General features: G+C 46.1%; 1 protein-coding gene across 2 annotated transcripts in view; it reads left to right on the top strand.

The window, feature by feature from the left end:
• Window positions 1-22,617, top strand: part of LOC144158663 (multidrug resistance-associated protein 1-like) — a 114,824-nt gene that overhangs the window by 90,061 nt on the left and 2,146 nt on the right. For both annotated transcript variants that reach the window (XM_077689697.1, XM_077689696.1), the window contains 3 exons: window positions 7,725-7,883; window positions 13,784-13,950; window positions 21,317-21,511. In XM_077689697.1, coding sequence (XP_077545823.1) covers window positions 7,725-7,883; window positions 13,784-13,950; window positions 21,317-21,511 — 521 coding nt within the window. The remainder of the gene's footprint in view (window positions 1-7,724; window positions 7,884-13,783; window positions 13,951-21,316; window positions 21,512-22,617) is intronic.

Raw genomic sequence — 22,617 nt, 5'->3', positions numbered from 1 at the left:
TGCGCTTTTCGAGCTACGTACTTCTGGCGGGTCGCTGCGGCAAAGGTGCCAACACTTTGGTTTCGCTCCTTCGCGTGTACGGCAGGCGGTTGCGTTACGATGAGCTCAGCTTGTGGAACGCGAGGGGCAGTGCAACGCTGCCTGTATAAGCGTACCTTGGGTCGTGAATACGTGAGTGCGTCCTGCTTCCCGCTGGCGTGTCTGCCATCGTACCAAAGCATTCATGAGCGCGACATTCGCCAGTCGGCGTCGTTGCCTTACAACGGCTCTTGAAGGGGCCATGCAGACAAACTACTAGGTTGTTTTATTTGAAAGATTTAGTGTTTTACAGTACCCTCCGCGCTTATCGGGCCGCAAACGATGCCGTATTAACTGAGAAATTATTGAACTTGGGTTTAAATTTTGATTTTCCCGCTTAAGTGTTTTAGTGACGTCTTCCATGAAGTCAAATGAGCGGGTGTCCAAATAAACTTTCAGTCCGTTATTAGGCTCTCCAGCCTTTCTTACCGTCATCCCCCCCCCCCCCCCCAAATGGCGCTCTTATTTCCAGACGCGGACCGCTGTCCGAAGTTGCTTTGTGTTTGACCGCATTAGCACCTGGTTTGCTTTGGTACTTTAGGAAGTAATCGTTTTGTGTAGCATGTGGTATGCTGGACAAAGAAGGCCATTTAAGACGACGTCACTGACGCTTATCCGCTAGTATCGTGTCAGAAAACTCCTAAGCGGCGGACAGCTCCGCATATAAAACAATCATAGTCCGCGCAGTACCCACAGCAGTATTTTAGATGCGACCGCATCTCATTCACCCGCCTTGTCCCTGCATCCGGCGTCGTCGGTGTCCGCCCCTCCCCCATTCTCCTCGCCGCGCCAGCTGCGCTCTCCGCCGCTCACCCCCTCTCCTCTTCGATAGCGAACGCTCTCTCGCGAGGAGCATTGAATTGGATTCGATTGGATTGGTTTAGATTGGCTTGGCTTGGCTTGGATTGGATTGAATTAGATTGGATTTGGATTGGATTGGATTAACGTGGATTGTGTTGGATTGTGTTTCGTCATAGCCGCGGCAGACGCACTGGCGCCGCTATAAAACGCGGTGCCTGCACCGCTCCGCTCCATCGTTCCAGCGCCATTCCTCCGCTGTCCAACGCTGCAACGGGAACCCCCTGTGCGTCGCATCTACACAGGGGTTCCCGCGAGGGGAGGTGGGAGTTTTTTCGCAACTTACACTGTTTACCCCACCATTCTTATTCTTTAAAATCAATGCATTACATTTCGGAGCATATAGCTCGCTCGGCAAGCTGATAAGCCCTGCCTAATTTGAGTTTGCTTTTCCGCCCTCAGCAAATTGCAAAGCTGTGCATATGATATAAGTTCTGTTGCAGGAAATGAGCAATTGGGTAGCATGACCATTCCATTTTTTTCTAATCATATAGCTTCTTTAGGTGAAGTTTAGGGGTAAAGTGGTGTCAGTGTTATTCTAACGAGGCAATCTTTCGAATGAACAAACTTCTGTTTTTTCTGCATGGTCCGTTTAATGCAACAGTTTTGTTACATCAAACAGGAAGCAGTAGGCGGTGGAGTGGCATCTCAGCTTACGCTGCTAGGGGGACCTAATTCACGCGTGTCTCCCCTACACTTAGGAGCTGGTATCGAGGCGCCGACTGTCGGCGCTCATTAGCATCATGACGCACTACTTTGCTTTTTCTCTCCCAGACGGCATAACCATCTGAACGAAGAAGGTCGTAGGGAACGATATAAGGCGCGTTCATAAACCTATTTACGCGTGATTTCGTAGCAGCACTGACTGAATAACTTGAGGCCCTAAACTCCGGGGACCAGAAGAAACGCGTAGACATAGACGAGGCGCCTCATCTGTGTCTACGTGTTTCTTCTGCTCCCGGTAGTTTAGGACCTCAAGTTATTGAGTGTGTTGAACCAACTAGCACTGGTCAGGCTTTTGTTACTCATAGCAGGACGTTAAGGTGTACGGACCAATCTCGGTAACAAATGTTCATGAAAAAATTGTATGAAAGTTCTGGGTGAAAGGTTACGAGTGGTAGCCCATCAAATTGTTAGTGCATATCAGACGTGCGGTGTCAGGGGTCATAACTAATTTGCGAACATCCACAGGGGAAGTGCGTGCTGGAAGGTTTTGATGCAATGCACGCCGGTGTGGCTATTCTCCAGCTAGATCTGGAGAAAGCCTTTGACTGCTTATCCCAGATCTTGTTTTATGTTTTAAAGCACATAAACATTGGTTCTCTCATTAGATAGGGAGTGGTGCTAACGTACCGTAACTGCACTGCACGGTTGATAGTGAATAAGAAATTGGGACCGGTCACCGAGTTTCAGCGTTCGGTTCGCCAGGGCTGCCCCTTCAGCCCTTTTTTGTTTTCGGTATACATTGAAGCTCTGTGCGTCAGCACCGCTTATAATGAAAAAAATTAACGGATTTAAACAGCATGAGCTACAGGTAAAACTTCGCGCCTATGGAGGTGACATTTAAGTTGTTTGCTCGAACAAAGAAAGCCTGTTGTTGGGCGTGGAAACAGCGAAGCATTTTGGTGATGTCACAGGGAATCTGGTTAATTGGGGAAAGTGCCTGGGGTTTGGCACGGTGAATGGCGGTAAACGGCAGCAACGTTTTCTAATGTAACGTAGGTCACCACACCAGTAAAGTACTTGGGAACGCCACTGGAATATTATCGGTATAGTGAGCCGTACTGCCGGGGGCAAGTGCGAGCACTGGGGGAGGAAGCGAAAATTGAAAGCAACTGGTCTTTCAGTGCTCGTCAGAGCTTCGACTTGTAATATTTTCTTTGTGGCAAAACCTTGGTTTGTGATGCAAGTATTGCATTGCTCGCGTTTGTACGTCCAGTAGCTACATCGAGTACTTGATGTTGTTGGGTGGGGATATACTCGGGAGAGGAGCAGTAAGACGAATTTGTTTCGGCGAATCCGGACGCACGTGTTTGTGCGGCAGCTCGTAAACCGATTTTTGTTTCTGTGCGATCTACAGGACGCTTTTCTGCGCACTGTAATGCAACTTCGGTTAATGCGTGTTTTGCCAGAATTTGTGGTTTCTTCAAGTTGCATGCAAGGTGTTGTGTATGGATATTGCAGCGAACCATGCATTGAGTTTATTTGAGTTTTGCTTTTACCGCCCGGCTGCGCCGGTCTGTGTTATCTCTGCGCCAAGGGAAGCGCGTGTTCCATTGTTTCTTTCTGTGCCGCATGTGTTATCTGTCATGATAGGGATAGCATTCCGATCTAACGTGAACAGCCCGGAATAATCTTCTTGGATGTACAATGTTCTCGATGGGAATCGACGGTGCGAGAACCACGCGCGCCAAAAGATAAAAAGCCTGCAGTGCAGACGCCGGGCTATTCGAATCTGCTACGCTCGCCGACGCACGTCACTTTGTTGACCACTGCCTCGCCGCCTCTGTATTCTTTTGAGTTGTTAGGGGAGCACAAGTTCTCTCCAATAAACCTGTTTGTTTTCCAAAACAACTGCGTCGTCCTTGGCTTCGTGAAAATATTGTAAAAACTTGGATTGTCATTCCGATATTTCGCAACCTGTATTTCGATGCAATATCTGGGAAATGTACCTTGGAAAAAATTTTACAAGGATGTAAGTGACGTTGCCTTCCCTGTGCCATTGCATACAGCTCTGTACAGGAATGGTTCAGTTCATGACGTGTTAAAACGAGTGAAGCGAATGGAGGTGTCACCTGGTGAAAATTCTTTCTTCTTTAAAGGGGTCGTGAAGAGATTTTCAAGAAAATTGTGTTGTGTGTGCGCTTATAACCGTGGAGCCTTAATAAACAAATATTGCATACCCGTTTCGTCGCCTGATGTCGGCTAATAGGAAAACAAATGCAGTTACGGTTTCTCCGAGGCTTTCCTCCTTAACTCGTGAAGTGACATTTGAGTAAGTCAGTAAGAAGCCAATCATAGTTCTCTCTCGTCTGCACATTATGTCGGCAAAGAGCAGGGTTGCAAAGGATCAGATAAAGCTACAACATCGGCGCCATGATGAAACTCGCCCTGAAACTGAACGGGAGACGTCTGATCTCTGATACGACTGATTAACATGGTCGAACTTTCAGTCAACAACGCGGGCGAGTGCACAGCAGAAGTAGTAACCACGTTTAATCTCAACTGGGTATTCGTAAACTGTTTACGCTGTTTCACACGAGTCTAAACTGTCGTTTTGCTAGCCGATATTCTTGCAGAAGTTTGCCGACGTCTGTCTCACTAGCTTGGGATGTCAGTTGCGCGAACGTGAAACTTCTGACATGACGAGATAAAAAACCGAAAGCTTAAAATGAGACTTTATTACATAAACACGTTTATCGAAGGAACTTCGAGTAGTCGGAACCTAAAACCCATCCATCATTTACTCATCAAGCGCAAAAATACCTAGCCAGAAGCAGCGATACTAGCGCCGAATTGCCGAGTCTCACAACCACGCAGTTGGACGATTGATTTCCTGTTTCCTGCAATAACCAATGCTGTTAACGCTGTTTCGTTGATTGTATACTCTTCGCTTTGGCGCACTGCACAAGCGTTCAACAGTAAGTTGGCGGTTAAAGCTGTGGGTTGATTAGAATTTATAAAAACACAAAAGTCTTTGGGTTACAAATGCGAAAAGGCTTTTATACAGCAGTTTTTCGCCGTGCGCGCTTGTCACTGGTTGTCACAAATGGAGGAGTTCACAAAAATGAAAATACAGGGTGTTGCGACGATAACTGGAACACTTTAAAAATTTTTCCTGAGCGATCCACCCCTCTGTTCGCGCTCAAACTTCACACAAAGGTCGCATTTTGTGGTCTATTTTGTTTGACACCGGGAACAACAACGGTACTTACCTGTTTATTCTGAAAATAAATAAAAACGATTTTCGCCTATGGGAAAATGGCCGCTGATTTGGACGTGCGAGCCAGCGCAAGTTGATGTTGGAACGACGGAACCACCTGCAGAGTGAAACGCATGTTTGGGATTCACGTACGAAGCCAAATGGTGCAGCAGACGATCAGAAAATGCACCTAGAAATGAGCTAACAGACGATCAGAAAACCCGGTTTTCGGGCTCGCACGTCCAAATCGCCGCCATTTTCCCATAGGCGAAAATCGTTTTTATTTATTTTCAGAATAAACAGGTAACTACCGTTGTTGTTCCCGGTGTCAAACAAAATAGACCACAAAATGCGACCTTTGTGTGAAGTTTGAGCGTGAACAGAGCGGCGGATCGCCCAGGAAAAAATTTTAAAGTGTTCCAGTTATCGTCGCAACACACTGTATTTTAGTAGTCAGCACTGTACCCTAGAGTGGAACCGTGATTTTATGTCTTAGTGTAACGGGTTTGTTTTGTTGTTGTGTATTATGTTTGTAACAGCGGTGTTTGTCTGAAAATAAAGAAAAAAAACGTCGATAGTGAACTCGATAGCGTGTCCGACAAGGCTGGCCGTAGCGTTGGACTGGCCCGGAGGCCGCAAGTTCGAATCGCGCACGGGGCACTTGTTTTCTTTTTTTTTATTGAGCGGTTTTGTGCCATTTCATCCAAAAAAGGTAAGAATCCGAAGAGAATTCGGCAAAAGAACGTGAAATTTAGCAGGGAAACTGGCTACGAGCCGTACAAACAGCCAGTAGGTCTGCGTTCTGCTGCAATGGTTGCCAGACAACTGAAACGGTCACGATACCGCTCACGTGGATAGAAAACTGTTTTTTTGTCAACGAATAAGGGATGAATTATACTTAAAATATCGGGTTTGCAGCTTTGCAGAACAATATACACAAAGAACGTTGAACGCGTTGAACTCTCGAATATACTTGACGTGACGTCACTCTAGTTGCGCTGCCAACCGACGACGCGCGCATGGTCGCTTGCGATGCGCCTCAAAATGAGAATATCAAAGGCGCCTCCTAAATTTCAGAAGCAATGAATTGTGAAAATATTTGGGATTTATGTTCTTAAAAGGTCGTTCAAGCAGGAAAAATTAACCAAAGACAAATGCATTTTCTCTTCACTACCCCTTTAAATTACACACCGGTACACTTTCAGTCGCCAATTGGATGAAAGAAAGGGGGCTGTCAGTGCCATGGCAATTGGACTACTCCATTTGTAAGGAACTCGAAACGCTGGAGCATTTCTTTATTCATTTTTGGGAAGCAGTTTTTCTTTGGGATGTCTTCCAAAGTACATTTCGGAAAGATTTTCTATTTCGCCCAAACGGCATACGCTTTTTGTGCAATGATAGAGAAGAAAGTGTGCCATTTGAGTCATGTTCTTGTGCCTGCACACTATTTGGAGTTCGCGTATGACCCGGCTTTATTCTGATGTAGACACATTTACAATGACACCGCATTTTCGGTAGAGTGGTTCACAGTTCCGGAGGGGCTGTGAAAAATTGAAACACTATCTGCGCTTAAAGAATTTTAACAGATAACGTGAGCCTTTTGTACTAAGGTGGCGTTACTGTTGATTTTTATTTTTTTTATTGCACCTGGGGCCTTGTGTTACTGTCGAAGACTGACAATAAAGGAAACAACGAGGGTATAGCGGAGTTGGCAGAGCGCTTCGTACCTCCTGTGGCGGCGAGAGAGTTTGTGGGCTCCAATCCGGGCGATACCACGTCAATGGAACATTTCTGGGGATGTTATTTCCTTGCCGGATGTGACCTCAGTGAGATCTTACTGTATCCCGGCATAAAACACTTTTGTTTTAAAAGAGTTCGCTTGAATTCGTTGTTTTACCACCAGAATTTCAGCAAGTGCTTTTTACTGTTTTGTGAATCCACAGGAAGACGAAGTATACTTTTTGACGGCATCTATGGACTAAGGGCTGCATGTTTGCCTGTGTTCTTAAGGAAAAACTTCACCGAATAATATCCGTCATGTATAACTATATATATCGGGAGCAATAAAACGTGGAAGATGGTAGAAAACACAAGAAAAGATAACTTCAAACAAGGTAGCGACCACGAGGGTTGCGAACGTTTCAGCAAAGAGGCTTGCCTTCGTCAGAGCAAATCCCTCGCCTGGCTGGCACGCTTTATATAAGGGTAGGTCCCCAGGTGAGAGAAGAGAAGGAAGTGGAATTGAGAAAGCGGATTGGTTTGGGAGTATGTAGGGGTAGATATTGAGGGGGAAAGAAGGTTGTATGGCTTGATCCGCGAAGTCAGTAAGAGGGAAGTCAGCTGGGGTGATATTCCGCGAAGTTCTTGGAGAGAAAGAATGAGAGGGTGTTTGTTGCCCCGCCGCGTGGGCTACAGAAAGGTTCTCAGAAACGCCGGTAGCAGAACAGGTGTTGAGAGGAGTTCTTATCGTAATATATATATATATATATATATATTTAAATATATTAATATATATATATATATATATATATATATATATATATATATATATATATATATATATATATATATATATATATATATATATATATATATATATATATATATATATATATATATATGCACAAGTACTTTTGAGGACTCACAGTAGGGCGTGTCCAAAATTTGCGTACAGTTCAACACTACAATTAGGCAACTGAAAAGGGAGGAGGAAAACAAAGATAAGGTCAGCTAGCAACCATGTTTACAATGTAGTTGCGGGCAGCAATCCATGTACGTGGGCTTCTCTTCGAAGTAATCGCCTTCTGTGTGGAATAAAGAAAATTAACGCCAAATATTTAATCACTAATTAACTTTTGTTACCAAGGTCGGTGTTGTCGGGAGGACAGGTGCCGGAAAGTCTTCGCTGCTACTAGCCCTTCTCCGCGTCCTCAACGCTTCTCAAGGGCATATCTTCATTGATGGAGTTGACATCAGCCGTGTTCCATTGAAGAAACTTCGTCGTGCCATCACTGTGATTCCTCAGGTGAAGTGTTTCTGTTTTATTTTTTTCTTATTTCGCCGAACGTTTTTTGCGCACACATGCAACTGTCGTGTGTAGGAAGGCTATATAAAGAGTTCTATATTAGTGGAAATGTAGTTATTTTACTGCAAGTTAAACCAACTTGTCTTCGCGGTGCTTAACATGTTAAAATATAATGCAAAGTGTGGTGTATTTACTCTGAACGTTTTTTTATATCTCCACGTAGGGTAGTACGCTGACAGTGCACGATACGTGAGAAGTCTAGGCTTATAGGTTATCTAACTCTGATTACAGAACCAACCCCGCAGCGTTTAAGAGGGAATCATGCCACCACGTCAACTAGTGTCGTCCTAGAAGAGACATTAGTCCTGATCAATCAGCCACAACAGAGGGGCGGAGCAAGATAGTTGCATGGAGATTTTGAGCTCAGATCAAAAATTGAGAAATGTTGCTCTTACAGATAGCGGGCATTTCTCTCCGAGAGTACGGGCTCTCGTTATTTGCCAGAATTCATATCGATAACTCTTCAGTACAATACTAGTCTTTAGCGCTAGAGTTGGGAAAAAACACATTTGGTACGTATGTTTTAAAGGTGTACTGACAAAATTCTGAAGGCGACATTACATCAGAAATGGATTGGTGTGAGAACATATGCATCATCTGCAAAATTTCAGCGGCAAATGCAGCCTAAATCATATTGGAAAAATAAATGTTGTTGATGACTCTATCATAGGATCGATAAAGCACGACAGTGAAATGTGCAGCGAAATCTGCAGCGAAAGGAGCATGATTTGCGGGATGCGCTGTCTTGTCGTGGGCTTGGCGAGAAACATCCTGCTAGCGGGTCTCTTCAGGAAAGGTGCGACAACTTCGGTCACTCGTGGCGTACACGGCAGACGGTTGCGTTGCGACGAGCTCAGCTTGTGGAGCGCGAGATGTAGAATTTGTAGCTTGAACCGTGCACGCGGGAAAGCGCATCGCTACCCGCTGGCGTTTCTCTACTAATCAAATCAGTCGCTGCTCGCCCCATAGAGTTTCTTACAATATACACTAGAGAGGAATCTGGCGCTAGCGTCTATGCGGCTCACATCAAGGCCGTCTGTATCGTCATGGGCCGCCATTATACATCGCGCTCGCCTTAGTTTCATCATTGGGTTGGATTGAAACGTGTTAGTGACCGCAAATTTAATCAAAGTGCCACAAAATCGCGAAGAATAGTGTGCAATTATGTAAGTGGAAAATAAAAAAAGGCTGTTTTAAAACTAAGGAAAAAGGATGTAAAGCAAATTCTTGCCGGAACGGTTGTGCCTGCTATTCCCAAGGCCAAGGTTGTAGTTACGAAGAAGGTTAATATCTGGGGGGGAAACTCATTAGAGGCTCCGATTTTATTAATTTAACCATTATTGCAAATAATAGGTTGCTAGAAGAGTTTGGAAAGTTTTTGAGCGTGCCTCTTAAAACGTTGCCTTCGTGGTGAACCGGTGCACGGACCGCCAACTAGTTTAACTAGAAAAAAGAAAACGTGGCGTTAAACAAGATAGCAAGACACACGACGACACGATGACTAGATAGGACGCATACAAGAGCCCGTATCTGTCGTATCCCCGTGGTCGTATCTTGTTTTCGTCGAAGTACGTTTTATTTCTTCTTTTCGTCAGCTACAAATTTCGCGGCGGCATATTACCCGCTCAGTCATGCGTCCTTCAACTGCGGCATGAGCAACGTCAGGTGCGATCACGCACTGCCTGCTGTTTCCCCGAACACGGCTACCACAGAAGAGGGACGATTTCAGCTTCCTTGTAGCTCGTAAACGTGTTAATGCACAGTGAAGAAAGCAAACCCCGAAAACCGCTTAAGAGTCCAATTGTGATGCCAAGCCCAAGCCAAAAAGAGGGGACTTCCCATGAACTCCCATGACGACATGGCTTACAAGGCGCAGTTTCCTCTCTAGTATGCTTACTAGGAAACTGTATGGTTCGCCCCATTCACCCTTCGGCGTCGCTACAACGCAGCTTACGCCAACTGTCGCCGTTTGTTAGCATCATGATGCACTGCTTCGCTTCATCTCTCCCAGACGGCAGCACCATCCGTGTCAATGAATTTTTTTTTTGGCGTTTCTCCTGTCTTCGTTGTTCTGGCGTCATTTCCGCGACTGATATGACGTCATCAAAATCTTGGTGTATCCGGGAATACAACAGTTTCGTGTTAAAATAATTTTAATGCTTGCGTAACGCAACCGAACAGACAGCGGATGTGCTAACAAGATAGACGTCTGCGTAGTTGTGAGCAAATAAACAACATGCAAGCACGTCACGAGTTTGTGTAGGCCGCTTCCGCACTGCTGGTGTTTCGCCTGTGCTCGCCGCTCCAATTGGAGGTCAAAATTCTTCTCTCCAGTATAAACGATCCGATCGTTGGCGGCGGAGGCGTCTGGATATCATTGGTGTATTGGGAAGCTGACCGCGACCTATGATCTACAGCGATTCGATGCAATCTATTTTTGTTTATTTTTATTACACTGCTCCTGAAAACGCGCCCAGCAAACGACAAACGCACTTAGAGGGCCACGTATGCCACCAGCACGGTCTCTGTCCGTGTGGAGGACGCCGCCACGGCCGCGAAGAGGCGTTGGTAGACGCAGGTATCTCGAGTGATAGCTTGATACCACTCCACTGAGTGGGGCAGAACGTGCAAACGAGGCTGTATTTACGAGAAAGGAGGTAAAGATGTGATGGTAAATTTCATTACAAATCATCACCTGCACCGCTTACGAGAGCGGCAATCGAATATAAGCCGCATTGTTAAGCCTGACATATTTGGGCGAACCTGTAGCCAGACCGGTCGGATGTTCCCAGGACGTGCCTCCCCACCCACTGCCTCGAGCGTCGCACATCGTTCTCTAGCCACGGCAGAAATTCGCACTCGCAGTGCCTGCATTGCGTCCACGGTCGCTTTTAAGTGCGGGGCACTTTAGGGCCGCGTCTTTTCGTCGCAGCTCGCTCGCTGAACTCAAGTAGAGACGGTGTTCCGTCGTAGCCGCTGTCGTCACGGCGTAACCCAGAGGCTTCGGAAGCTAGGAGGTTTATATATTCATAACCGTTCAAAACTCGTGAACCACTGGCGCTTGTCATACATCTACCCGTTGTTTTGCGCAAAAAAAAATGCAGGTATATTACAGGCAAAATATACGCAAGTCACCGGCAGCGCTCGCATTCATTTAGTTAGCAACACTCGTTGGATTTGTTTTACGATAGCAAGCGAGAAAAGGTGGCAGTGCAACGCCCGCGCGTGCGGGGGGAAACGCAAACACAAAAAGAATAGAACTCGGTTGGTGCAGTTTCAGGCAGGGGGCGCGCGCGCATTGAGAAGGCGGGAAATTTGGTTTGCATTTCGTGGTAGCACTGGGCGGATAACGGAGCTGCAGCCCATTATGGCGAATCACTGCACTGCACGTCCGACAGCTCTCACATCGAGTGAAACGACTTCAATTTTATTATTGAAGTGGCTGTGCAGATCAGTACATAGGGGCATTAGGGGAAACTACCGAGAGATGCAGAATCGACAGTGGTACGGCAGCTCTGGTCTGTGATATCCGTGCAACAGTCTCGTGGACAGTTTTGTTTATAAAACACCATCCTTTTGCGGCACCCGCTGAAACCAAGGCTGCGACTGGCCGCATTAAAAACGTCTCTAATTAAATAACCATCGCACGCTGAAGCAAATGAGGTTTCCACACAGGATAAATACGTCATTAGCTATATACTAGTCGGAAAAAACGCGATGCATAATTTGTGTGCCAGTGTCCCTCACAGTTTGATAGGGTGAACTCAGGCAGAAAAACGATGCAGGTAGTGCAGTGGCAGCATTGCCAATCCTAAATGCATCACTACGTTTACGTTGAAAGGTTTCAGCTAAATGTCTTGAAGTAAGCACAAAAAAGTATTCTTTGGTGCTTGGTAATGCTACGTGTTTGTAAGAAGAGAATCTAAGTGTACCCTCTGACCAGCTTGGTAGGTGTGCGCACTAGAATAAAAATATACCTATTGGATACTGATTTTAATAGGTGTACATTGCGAGCGACAAACTCGGCAGTGCGGATCACACGTAAGGAAACAGAGCGTGGTCAGCTCCCATGAAGAATAAATCTCCCCTGCGAAGCACAGTAGATAGCATGCTAACTGAAGCTTTTATTTTACTTTGTGAAGGGATTCAGCGATACGGAAAGATCAGGTCACTTCATGGGGCGCCCACCTGCCATAAATTAACGTGCAGAAAGATGTAGACTTCTGCACGTATATTACACTGCTATGAATGCAACTACATTTCTCATGCCACTAGCATTCGCTTGTAAAGCAGCAATTGTGGAAATCGTAAAACCGCGGTACTACTGCCTTATAACTTTGTTTTGTGCCGTCGCCAATCCTATATGTTAAGCAGGGTTAGCCGAACCGGTTAAACCAGTTCCATAAAAATTATGGTAACAGTACATATAAAATAAATTATGCAATCACCCTTGCTGGGTATATGCTTCTAAAGGCATAAATTTCTCTCTTGAACATAAGCACAACTGGTTGTAACATTTTCTTCCGTTCTAATTTCGCTCCAACGTTTTCATTACTTGCAAATACAATTGGAGGAATTATGCGGGTGAATGAGACAGATATTCCTTGTTTTGCTGTCAGTGTTCACTTGTATACACCTCAACCGGCCGTGAAGCTCATAGACCACTGGCGCGCAGGCTAAACTACATGCTGGCAAAACGGCGGCGTTCTGAAAAATCGCCACAACATTTTCCACTGCTTCTACCAGGCGGCACCGCTTCCTCTGATTGAAATGTCTTGAAATCATTTGTGTGTGGTCCCGCTTGAAGATGCGTGAGCGATATGGTTGCGTAACGTTGTAGATGAGCTGAAACGGTAGAGATAAGTAGCTGCTGCAATATTTATTTTCAAATAAAAAAGATATTGATTTCTGAAGAACAAACACCGAAAGGGACTAAAAAAATGTGTTCTTCGAAATAAAACAAACGGTCGTTACTCGTTGGTCATCCTCTGTGCTATCCCGTATTTAGCACGTTGGGATCATCAAGGATGAAACCACGCGCTCACTTAAAAGGGCGCTGCATTTTTTAAATCGTCTTCGGGTTACTCGTAGAGTTTGCGTTCATTCTTCACCACCTCACCATTTATATATTGATTTCATCATTTGGCGGAGCATGGTTATAGCAGCGGCTTAATTAAGATTATGCTTTCAAGAGATACATTTTCTTCTCTCCTGCTTGGCAAGATAGGGGTTTTTACTAATATATCTATTCTATAACTACACCTAGGTGGCTTTGTACGGCCGTTACGGGTCTCAGCCGCGTAAAGAGGCTCCCCCTGCTTGCATAAAATTATGTTACCTAATGGCTACCCTAAAGCAGATTAGGTTAACCTTTTAAAAGAAGCCTTCTTCTGCTGCTCAACTAGTGTTAGCACATAAAAATCAACTGTTTCGCACCCTATAGTGGGTAATCAGGCTTCGTGATGAAGAATGGTTAGCGGGGTCATATGTTTCTGTTAGTCAAGCCTCCTTCCATAAAGGAAGCTGAAAATAGCTGGGTCAAGTCTTCTGTTAGATATTTTCTAAACGATAAACTGAGCGTTTAACAGTACTTCATTGCTTATATTTTTAATGAAGCGCAAATCAGGTCTACTGCTCGGCAGGGCTTCTAGACAATGCAATGTTCACTACAGGAAACTCCTGCTTACACACTTACCAAATCTGTTTTCACAATGTTTTAGTGTCTATGCTGCACTGCGGCATAATAATTTTATTGATTCTTTATGAATTACTTAATGTTTTAGACGCCCATAACATCATAGCTAGGTTCACATCAATATAACCGTCCTTTGTTGTCACAGGACCCAACGCTTCTCAGAGGAACGCTGCGCATGAACCTGGACCCAACCAACAGCCATACGGATGAAGAATTATGGAATGCTCTCAAACAGGCTAATTTATTACCTCTTGTGTCTGCACATCCCGATAAACTACTCCTGGAAACTGGAGATGGTGGCTCAAACCTAAGGTGGTCGAAATTTTCGTACCCCTCAATTTTGCGTTACTCTCACATTTGTAGTTTTAAGCTGAAGATAACAATATTTTATGATAATATTCACGTCCTACTTTCACCGATATATTTTATGAAACTTCACAAATTTAATGACTGGTAGAATAGGCACGGCAAACCTTTCTGATTCCTCGGTTTGGGCATACATTCTCATGACTACAGATCAACGGGTATGAATAGAGATAAACCAGTATTTTACTCATCCTGCGAGAGCTGTCAGAGCATATAATGAAGCATAATTCTCTAGGGAACGTACGTTTACAAAACCTTCAGTGAAAGGTAAATAAGGTGGAAAGAAATTATAACACGGGGGTAGTTGTATAATGCCGATTATTAGCAGTTAGATGCAAGAAAATACGACAAAGCTGTAACTTGATTGTATATTTGAAGAGATATGTACTGCACAGAAAAACCCAGAGTTATGCGATCAGCATTACAAAATTAGAGTACTGCCGATATTCTACGACCATCTGTTTACTCGAGTGTAGTGTGAAATGGAAAGGGATGGTGACAGCAAACAGCGACAATTAAGAAAATTCTGGTTGCTAGTAGTTGCAAGGGGTTATGCGTGAAAATGATATAACTTTAGAGTAATAAATGTGGTATTTAGTATTCCGAGGTTTTTATTGGTGTGGTACGAAGTGGCCCTTATTGTGGCATCCAGCAGAATTTGTTATTACTTCATAGAAAAGAAGAATATAATAATTATATACATATATATATATATATATAGTAAAAAGGGGCGCAATAAAAAACATAACAAGTTTACTTCGAAAACATAACTTTACATCGACGTTTCGGACGAGGACCATACTTTATCAAGAGTAATATCTTACAGAATGGAAGTGATTTATATACAGTTCAAACACTTGAGGTTCTGGGGGCACTGACATACGTTTAAGATTGGAAGCGAGGAGGAAGAAAGAAAAGCGCATTGAAACATGAGAGAAAAAGACAGCAATAAGGAAGCACAAACTAGAAAAGCATAAATATCTGAGAGAGCGGGATGGAAAGGCCGCGGTGGGGACATAAAGCTAAAGGGCTATAATATAAAATAAAAGCCCAACCCGTACCACATACGTATCACGGGTGACGCCAATTAAAAATAAACAAACTAGACCGAGGTCAACTAGAGTTTTTAAGAGAAGGAAATACCCACCGAAGTGGAAAATAAAAAGGAAAAATGCTACACAGCGACACCACAGCCAGGAGAGCGGGCCCCCTGATCTCCCCTGGGACGGTAGCAGAAAAGGTTGGGATGAGGGATGCGGATGGTGGTAATAAGGAATGGGTTATGGGAAAGTGGGTGGGAATGGGGACAGCGAGGTTTTTGTTCTAATCCTTAGATGTCTGACTCCTAAAATAGGCCTGAAAACACAGGATGGGTGTCAGACGGTTCCAATTGGAATTCAGCGGACCCCACTATAGGTTCCAACCATCTGAGCTCCGACATCGAAGAACAGGGAGAACCTGCGATGGAGTGACGACACCTAATCTCTGGACCCCTTTCACAACCAGCCCCCGGCTAACACCCACCAGATCCCCCGAGTACTCAAGAGAGACCTGCCCAGCCTACATAGGTACAAAATCCCCCTCGTCTCGACGGTTTCGGATACTGGTAAAGCTAACTGTCTGACAGATGGGGTAACTGTACCCTGTATGCATCCGTCGATCCCTATGTGCATCTGAATCACCTATCTCCATAAGAAAGCCTATGTGACTTATAGGGTTTCGGTAGACCTCTAATGTGCTCCTATGCCAACCACTCACCCACCAGGGAACCCTCCCCATACGGGAAGCAGTCATCAGGTGGAAGGAGTAATCCTTATAGAGTACGACCAGCCCTACTCCCGATACTGAGGACAAGAAGCTTCCCTAAGAAGTGAGCCAATCCCTTTTTCCTCGGTCCTAGCAAGTGCGCGCCTCCTAGACTGGTCGCTACTAAAGGCCAGAGACATTGGCCATCATGAGCACCTATCGCAGGCCCTGGATCCTGTTGTCCAGGAACCTTCGTGTCGGCAGTGAGCAGTCGTGCCCGCGTGGGGTGACTGCGGCGGACCCTTAATAAGAGATCCTTTTTCACCGCTTTTATGCCAGAATCCCAGAATCCCAGAATCCACCTCGGTAGCCACCCAGGCTGTCCGGGCCTGCCTCCGCGTCCAGCATCGGCTCTGGTGCAAGGAACTGGCCCATACAGTTCCAGGGAGTCGCTGCCACTCCCTTGGGGTTTTGCATCCCCGGGTGAGTCCTGGCGCTCACCCACCGCTGCCGTTAGCAAGCGACCAAAGCTAGGCAGCCGAAACCGCCTTTGCCCAGCCAGCTGGCAGGGGGGACCACGAGCTGGTGGCAGTCGGATTTTCCCCCCAGCGGTGGGGACAGGCAAACTAAAAAGAACCGAGAGGACACGACAAACAGAAGCTTAGGAGTGATGGGGGACACATAATTGCGTGGTTGACAGGGATGGCGGACAGGGGCGGCGAGTTGTACCTGCACGCGGTCATCGCCGGCGAACAATATGCAAGGTGTGTCGTACGTGCGCGCGCTTCCGAGACTCCCGTGCGGGGAGCGCGTGTTTTTCGTCGGCCTTCAAAGACGCACCGCCACCCAATTCACACGCGCTCCCCGCACATCCACTTCACACGCGCCATCCAAAAACACGCGCTCCCCGCACGGGAGTCTTGTAAGCGCGCGCACGTACGACACACTTTGCATATTATTCGCCGGCGATGACTGCGGGCAGGTACAACTCGCCGCCCCTGTCCGCCATCCCTGTCGACCACGCAATTATGTGTCCCCCATCACTCCTAAGCTTCTGTTTGTCGTGTCCTCTCGGTTCTTTTCAGTTTGCCAGTCCCCACAGCTGCCTTTCCATCCCCCACTCTCATATATTATTACTTTTCAAGTTAGTGCTTCCTTATTGCTGGCTTTTTCTCTCATGTTTCAATGCGCTTTGCTCTCTTCCTCCTCGCATCCAATCTTAAACGTATGTCACCGCCCCCGGAAACTGAAGTGCTTGAACTGTATATAAACCACTTCCGTTCTGTAAGATTTTACTCTTGATAAAGGACGGTCCCCGTCCGAAACGTCGATGTAAAGTTATGTTTTCGAAGTAAACTTGTTATGTTTTTTATTGCGCCCCTTTTTACTATTTAACCTTCACTAGCCTAACAGGTTATCTTATATATATATATATATATCAGAATGGGAAATGAGGGCCTGAGTAATTAGGACAGCAACAAGGGTTGACAGTCAAGAATTCCAAGGAAGGCAAGGGGAGAATGCGGTAGGTCATTTATTATCGTTGAAAGAGATAAAGAATTTAGAAGGACAGGAATCAAGTGGTAAAAAAATGCCCGCCAGGTGTAATCTGAGCCCACGACCTCCGGAATACACGTCTTGTGCGATGACCACTACGCTGCAGGCGGAGTTATTTTCCCGTCCCATTTCTCGGGTATTTGTGTTACGGCATTTGTTTCCTGTGCTTGGTGGTGGTAGCCAGCGCCACTCAGACTAATCGGGGAGAAGGGTGCCTATTTTTATTTCCCGGGCCGTGACTCCAGCGTCTACGACATGTCGAGAGTGGTCTACTAGCGTTATTAATGGATCACGAACATGGGGTACCTCCGTATTTGTTTGAGCCTATCGCTTCCCGTATATAGCTCAGAGTCTGATGACAAGGCCGCCCCGACTATTTGTGAAGGAAATGTAGTAGCCACGGCCACTCTGGCAGGAAATCTCTGGTATGTAGTCGCTTTGGGAATCTCTAAAAACACAGTATCATTACGCTTAAGAATCGACGCAGAAGCAACTCTAGACAATAAATAATAATAAAGTGCAGATTACACGCCCGCCTAATTCGGAACTTTGCCCAGAAAACTGGGACACAGCGAAGCGGCGGCGCACATCATTTACCGTCTTCCGAATATAACGCTACTGCCGCCTCACGGTTTCTCGCTCTTCCGGCGATGCGGGAGGGAGCAGTGGGCGGGGCGCAGGGTCTACTTTATCGACGAATACCGCGGTCCCCAAGCTGAAAATGCCGAAAAACGATTTGCTGGCATAATTTAACCAGTGTAATAATTGTAAAAAGTAGAATTTTACCCGGTTTTAAAAGCTCTTCTTTAGCCCTTTAGGGCAGAAGGTCACCGACCTCAACCGTGTAATCAAAAAGCACTGCACTTCACGCTGCCGACAACAGTGGACAGCGATCTACAATGCAGCTGAGGGTCAACTGCATGTGGGCAAGAGGTAGACGTTACTGAGTCACCTGCTAGACAAGACCAAAACCAAGTCTCGCCATCGTGACAACTATGCAAAGTGCTGAACAAAGCAATTAGATAGCAATGATAGGAAGAGATGTACAAGAAGATTTGTAATAAATATCTACTGGCCAACCCAGAGGAAAGCCACCCCGACTACTGGGGACCGGCCAACGACAAGCTATACAGGGACATTGAAGTTTTTGAAGTTCGCACGGCGGTTCAGGAATTGATCGGCAGCTCAGCAGCCTGCCCGGACCGGGCAACAAACAAGGCGCTCAAACACCTCAGCGAACCGGGGATAGCCAGCCTTACGGCCCTGTTCAACAGGTGCTGGAAAGAAGGCAAACTACCAAGAAAATGGAAAACAGCAAAGACCATTCAAATCCCAAAGCCAGGCAAGCCACTCGGCATCGAGAACTTACGCCCAATCTCCCTGACATCATGCGTGGGGAAGCTGCTGGAGCACGTCCTCATAAATCGATGGCAAGCGTTCCTAGATGCGAACGACCTATATCCGGACTCTATGATCCCTTTGAGAACCAAATCGAGTACTGAAGACGCTATGATACAAATCAAGGCGGAAATCATTGACAACAAGACCGAGGACAACCTAGCCATACTTGGACTGGATTTGCAAAGTGCCTTCGACAAAGTGAAACACTGTGCCATCCTTTCCCAGATATGCGCCCTGCGGATGGGAGCACGGACGTACAACTACGCATGCGACTTTCTCTCGGAGCGTACTACACAGAAACAAACAGGTGACCACACACTCGAAGAATGAAGCTAGGAAGTGTAGGAACTCCCCAAAAGTCGGCGCTTTCACCGTTACTCTCCAACCTTGTAATGATTTGCATCGCAAGATGACTGGACACAGTACCAGAGGTGAGACATACGATATACGCGGATGGCATTAGAGTATGGGTGCCAGGCGGGTGCGACGGATGCATTCAACTCTCCCTGCAACAAGCGGTAGCATCCGTAACAGATCAGTGGCAAGGCACGCGCCTGGTCTGCTTCCCGAGTAAATCAGAAGTACTGCTTATTCCACCGACAACAGGGCTCAAGCAAGGGAGCAATATCAAGCTACGAACTAACAATGGGCAAACGATACCTGAGGTCACAAAGATCAGAGTGCTGGGCTTCCTGATTGAGAGGAACAGTAGAAACAAGGAGACATTCACCCGACTTATTGTTAAAGCCGCGGCAGATAGGCACCTCATTAAGCGAGTGGGAAAAAGAAGACCCGGTATGCGAGAGGACAGCCTGCTCCAGCTCATCCAATCCTTCGCAATCAGCCACATTGCTTACGCCGCGGCTTTCCACGAATGGCTACTACATGAACATAACCGTCTGAACGCTAACATACGGACGACCTAAAAAGCAGCTATCGGTGTCCTCGATCTGGCAAACACCTAGAAGCTCCTTGAGCTCGGTATCCACAACATGCTAGAAGAAATCAGTGAAGCCCAGAGAGTAGCACAAATCGAGCGCCTCAATGGATCCCAAACTGGCAGATCCATTCTTCCCAAACTAGGACTGCAAACGCTATCAAACGCTCGGCGCCTCGACAAGGAAGAAGGTATTCCGGTTGACATCAGGAATGTAACTAGGGTTCATCCTATCCCCCGAAACGTGTACTCTACTCACAACAGGGAAAGAAGAGTGGCTAGAGCAAAAGTCATGCTAGAACAACATTCGAGCGTGCCTGGCATCAGATTTGTGGACGCACCGAGTACAGTGACCATAGATGCTTCACGGCTGTGGTCATTGATGCAAAGACACGGGAAACAACAACAGCAGCCAGCATCGCAACACGCGAAGCACAGAATGCCGAGGAGCAGACCATCGCCATGGCCATCACCGACCCAGTAACAACAGTGCTTTGCGACTCAATGGGTGCAGTGCGTAACTTTGCCAAAGAGCGAATGTGCAGTGTAGCAGTGCGTGTGTTCACCGCGGTAAACCTTAACAAACGAAAGATAACAGTGAAGTGGTTCCCCGCCCGTGCACGGAAGGATGTGTCAGAGACAACGGCCAACCACCACCAGACGGCTAATACTGTAGCGCGAGAATTAGCACGCCGCGCGGCATTAATGGATTCGTCTGCAGAGTCGTAGATGTATACCAAAGATAGGTTCGACACCTGTCAAGGTGTTACCAAGTATTACAGAAACAATAGAATGGTGATGGCACCGCCACACCCCGAGCTAACTAGGGAGCAAGCATCAATATTCAGAAAACCGCAGACCAATTCATTACGGACCCCGGTCATAATGCGGCAAATATCACCAGAACTGTACCTAGACGAAATGTGTGTGTTGGGCAACCATGCCCGAGTGACTGCTGGACATTTATTGTGGGACTGTGAGGTGAGACCAGTAGAGGTTCCTACCAGGACCAACGTCCCGCAGTTGTGTCAAGACGCTACGCGAAGTTAGTATAAAGAGGACCAACTTTCAGCTGTCCCGCAGATCCTGTCGGCTCTCGAACGGCAGCACCGGAGTGAAAGCTGCGGGGCGTCATCCTCCCTCCGTAGAACAAGGCGACCACCACCGCCGTGAGTAGCGACGGTGACCGTCTAGTAGAGTGTCCAAAGGACTTACGAGTGGCTACATCCGGGCGTAGTGGCAACACTACGTATATTGCAGGCGTTTAATAAAGTCCTTTTCACTTACTTACTCGCCTTTTCAGTCGTCACTACTTGTGCAAACCGTTCTTGTATCCAGCAATGTGAAGACCCGGTTCTGCTCAATAGTGTGGCTGTCACGTATTTGACTGCCGTTTGGAGTGCTGACTGTTTTGCCTTTGGGATGTACAAGACAAAACAAGGCGCAATTAGCTCCGCAATTTTTTCTGCAGTGTAGGATATGTTCACTCTATTTCTTTATCGCCGCCAGGCAACTGCTATGCCCCAATTTTTTCTGAAAAATGTGTGCATGTCACGCTTAACGTATTGGCTATCAGAACGGCTTAGATTAAAACAATGTGCCCAGATTTGTGTGCCTGTTTATAGGCAAACTGGAAAGTCAAAACGCCTACACCATTTCTATTTTTTACAGCGTTGGTCAGAGGCAACTCGTGTGTCTGGCCAGAGCACTTTTGCGCAGTACTCGGATCCTGTTGTTGGATGAGGCTACTTCGCAAATGGACAGCGACACGGAAAAATTCATACAGGCTACACTTAGAGACAGCTGCAAGAACTCAACGCTTCTTACCATTGCCCATCGCCTACACACTGTGATTGACTATGACAAGTGAGTGATTTGCTATAAAAATGGGTGTTAAGGACAAGTAGAGCTCCGATAGGAGGCTAAGTGTGTCAGCGCTCTTTACTAGCTGGGGTTCTCATTAGGGTGAATCAAGTTTAAAAAATTCGACCTAGAAGTTCTAGAATGAAGCGCAAACACGTACACAGACGCACCGACGATGACGCTCAACATACCACTCAGTTTGCTTTGGACATACCTTATATCTCCAAAGCCAGAAAAAAACATTACGGACTCGTTTTATGCTCGAATACGGAATATCTCCAATGCTAAAATGATAGATAACCCTAAAAACTGGACCACTGTTTTGTACGTTCACGCAACAGACTAAGCGAGTTTCGTGTCCCAAACTAGCTCATACGGGAATGCTGGGAAGGGCCTATAGGCTCGTTTTATACTCAAACTACTGCAGAACGTTGACTCTTAATAAAATAGGCATACGTATGTTTAACTGCACTAGGTGCAAATCTGCACCGCTATTTTTGGATAAAGCGTACCAGGTCTTTGTGCCAAAGACTGCCCCTTTTGTGATGTCCGGTGATGGTCGAAGTTTAACCACCGAGTGCATTTCAGAAAATATAAAATAGAAGGGAAACCAAGCCAATTACTTTTCTTCTTTATACATAGCTACAAGAAAGTTTAAGGGGCTGCATGCAGCCACGCATTGTAAGTTTGTACTTTAGCAAATTTGCTCCTTCCACGTAAGCTTAACAAATTCACCTCCACTTCTTTGCCTCAGGTGCATATATAACATCGGAAATGGCTAGCTGCATTAACATATCCATGAATTTAATATATGCATACAAACCTTATGATTTTGATACCACAGTTTCCAACATAGGTATTGCATTCGACCAGCTTCCAATGCAAGCTATGCAGAGCGATAAAATCTGGCAACACTGCCTGATTAGCAGTGTGTTCATAAATTATTCCAAACTTTATCGGCCATACTATACCATTCACATCATGCAGCGACGAATACAGTGATTTGTTTCACAATATTACAAATTCTGACCCTCCACTGCTTCGCTAGCCGTTCCAGTTTAAAATACCAAAATGGAAAAATCTCAGGACGTGTTTTCTAGATTACTAAA

Source organism: Haemaphysalis longicornis, unplaced genomic scaffold, assembly GCF_048455015.1.
Source record: "Haemaphysalis longicornis isolate Haplotype H1 unplaced genomic scaffold, Haemaphysalis longicornis Haplotype H1 scaffold_10, whole genome shotgun sequence".
In the NCBI taxonomy this organism is placed as follows: domain Eukaryota; kingdom Metazoa; phylum Arthropoda; class Arachnida; order Ixodida; family Ixodidae; genus Haemaphysalis; species Haemaphysalis longicornis.
This window is presented reverse-complemented; position numbering and strand designations above follow the sequence as displayed.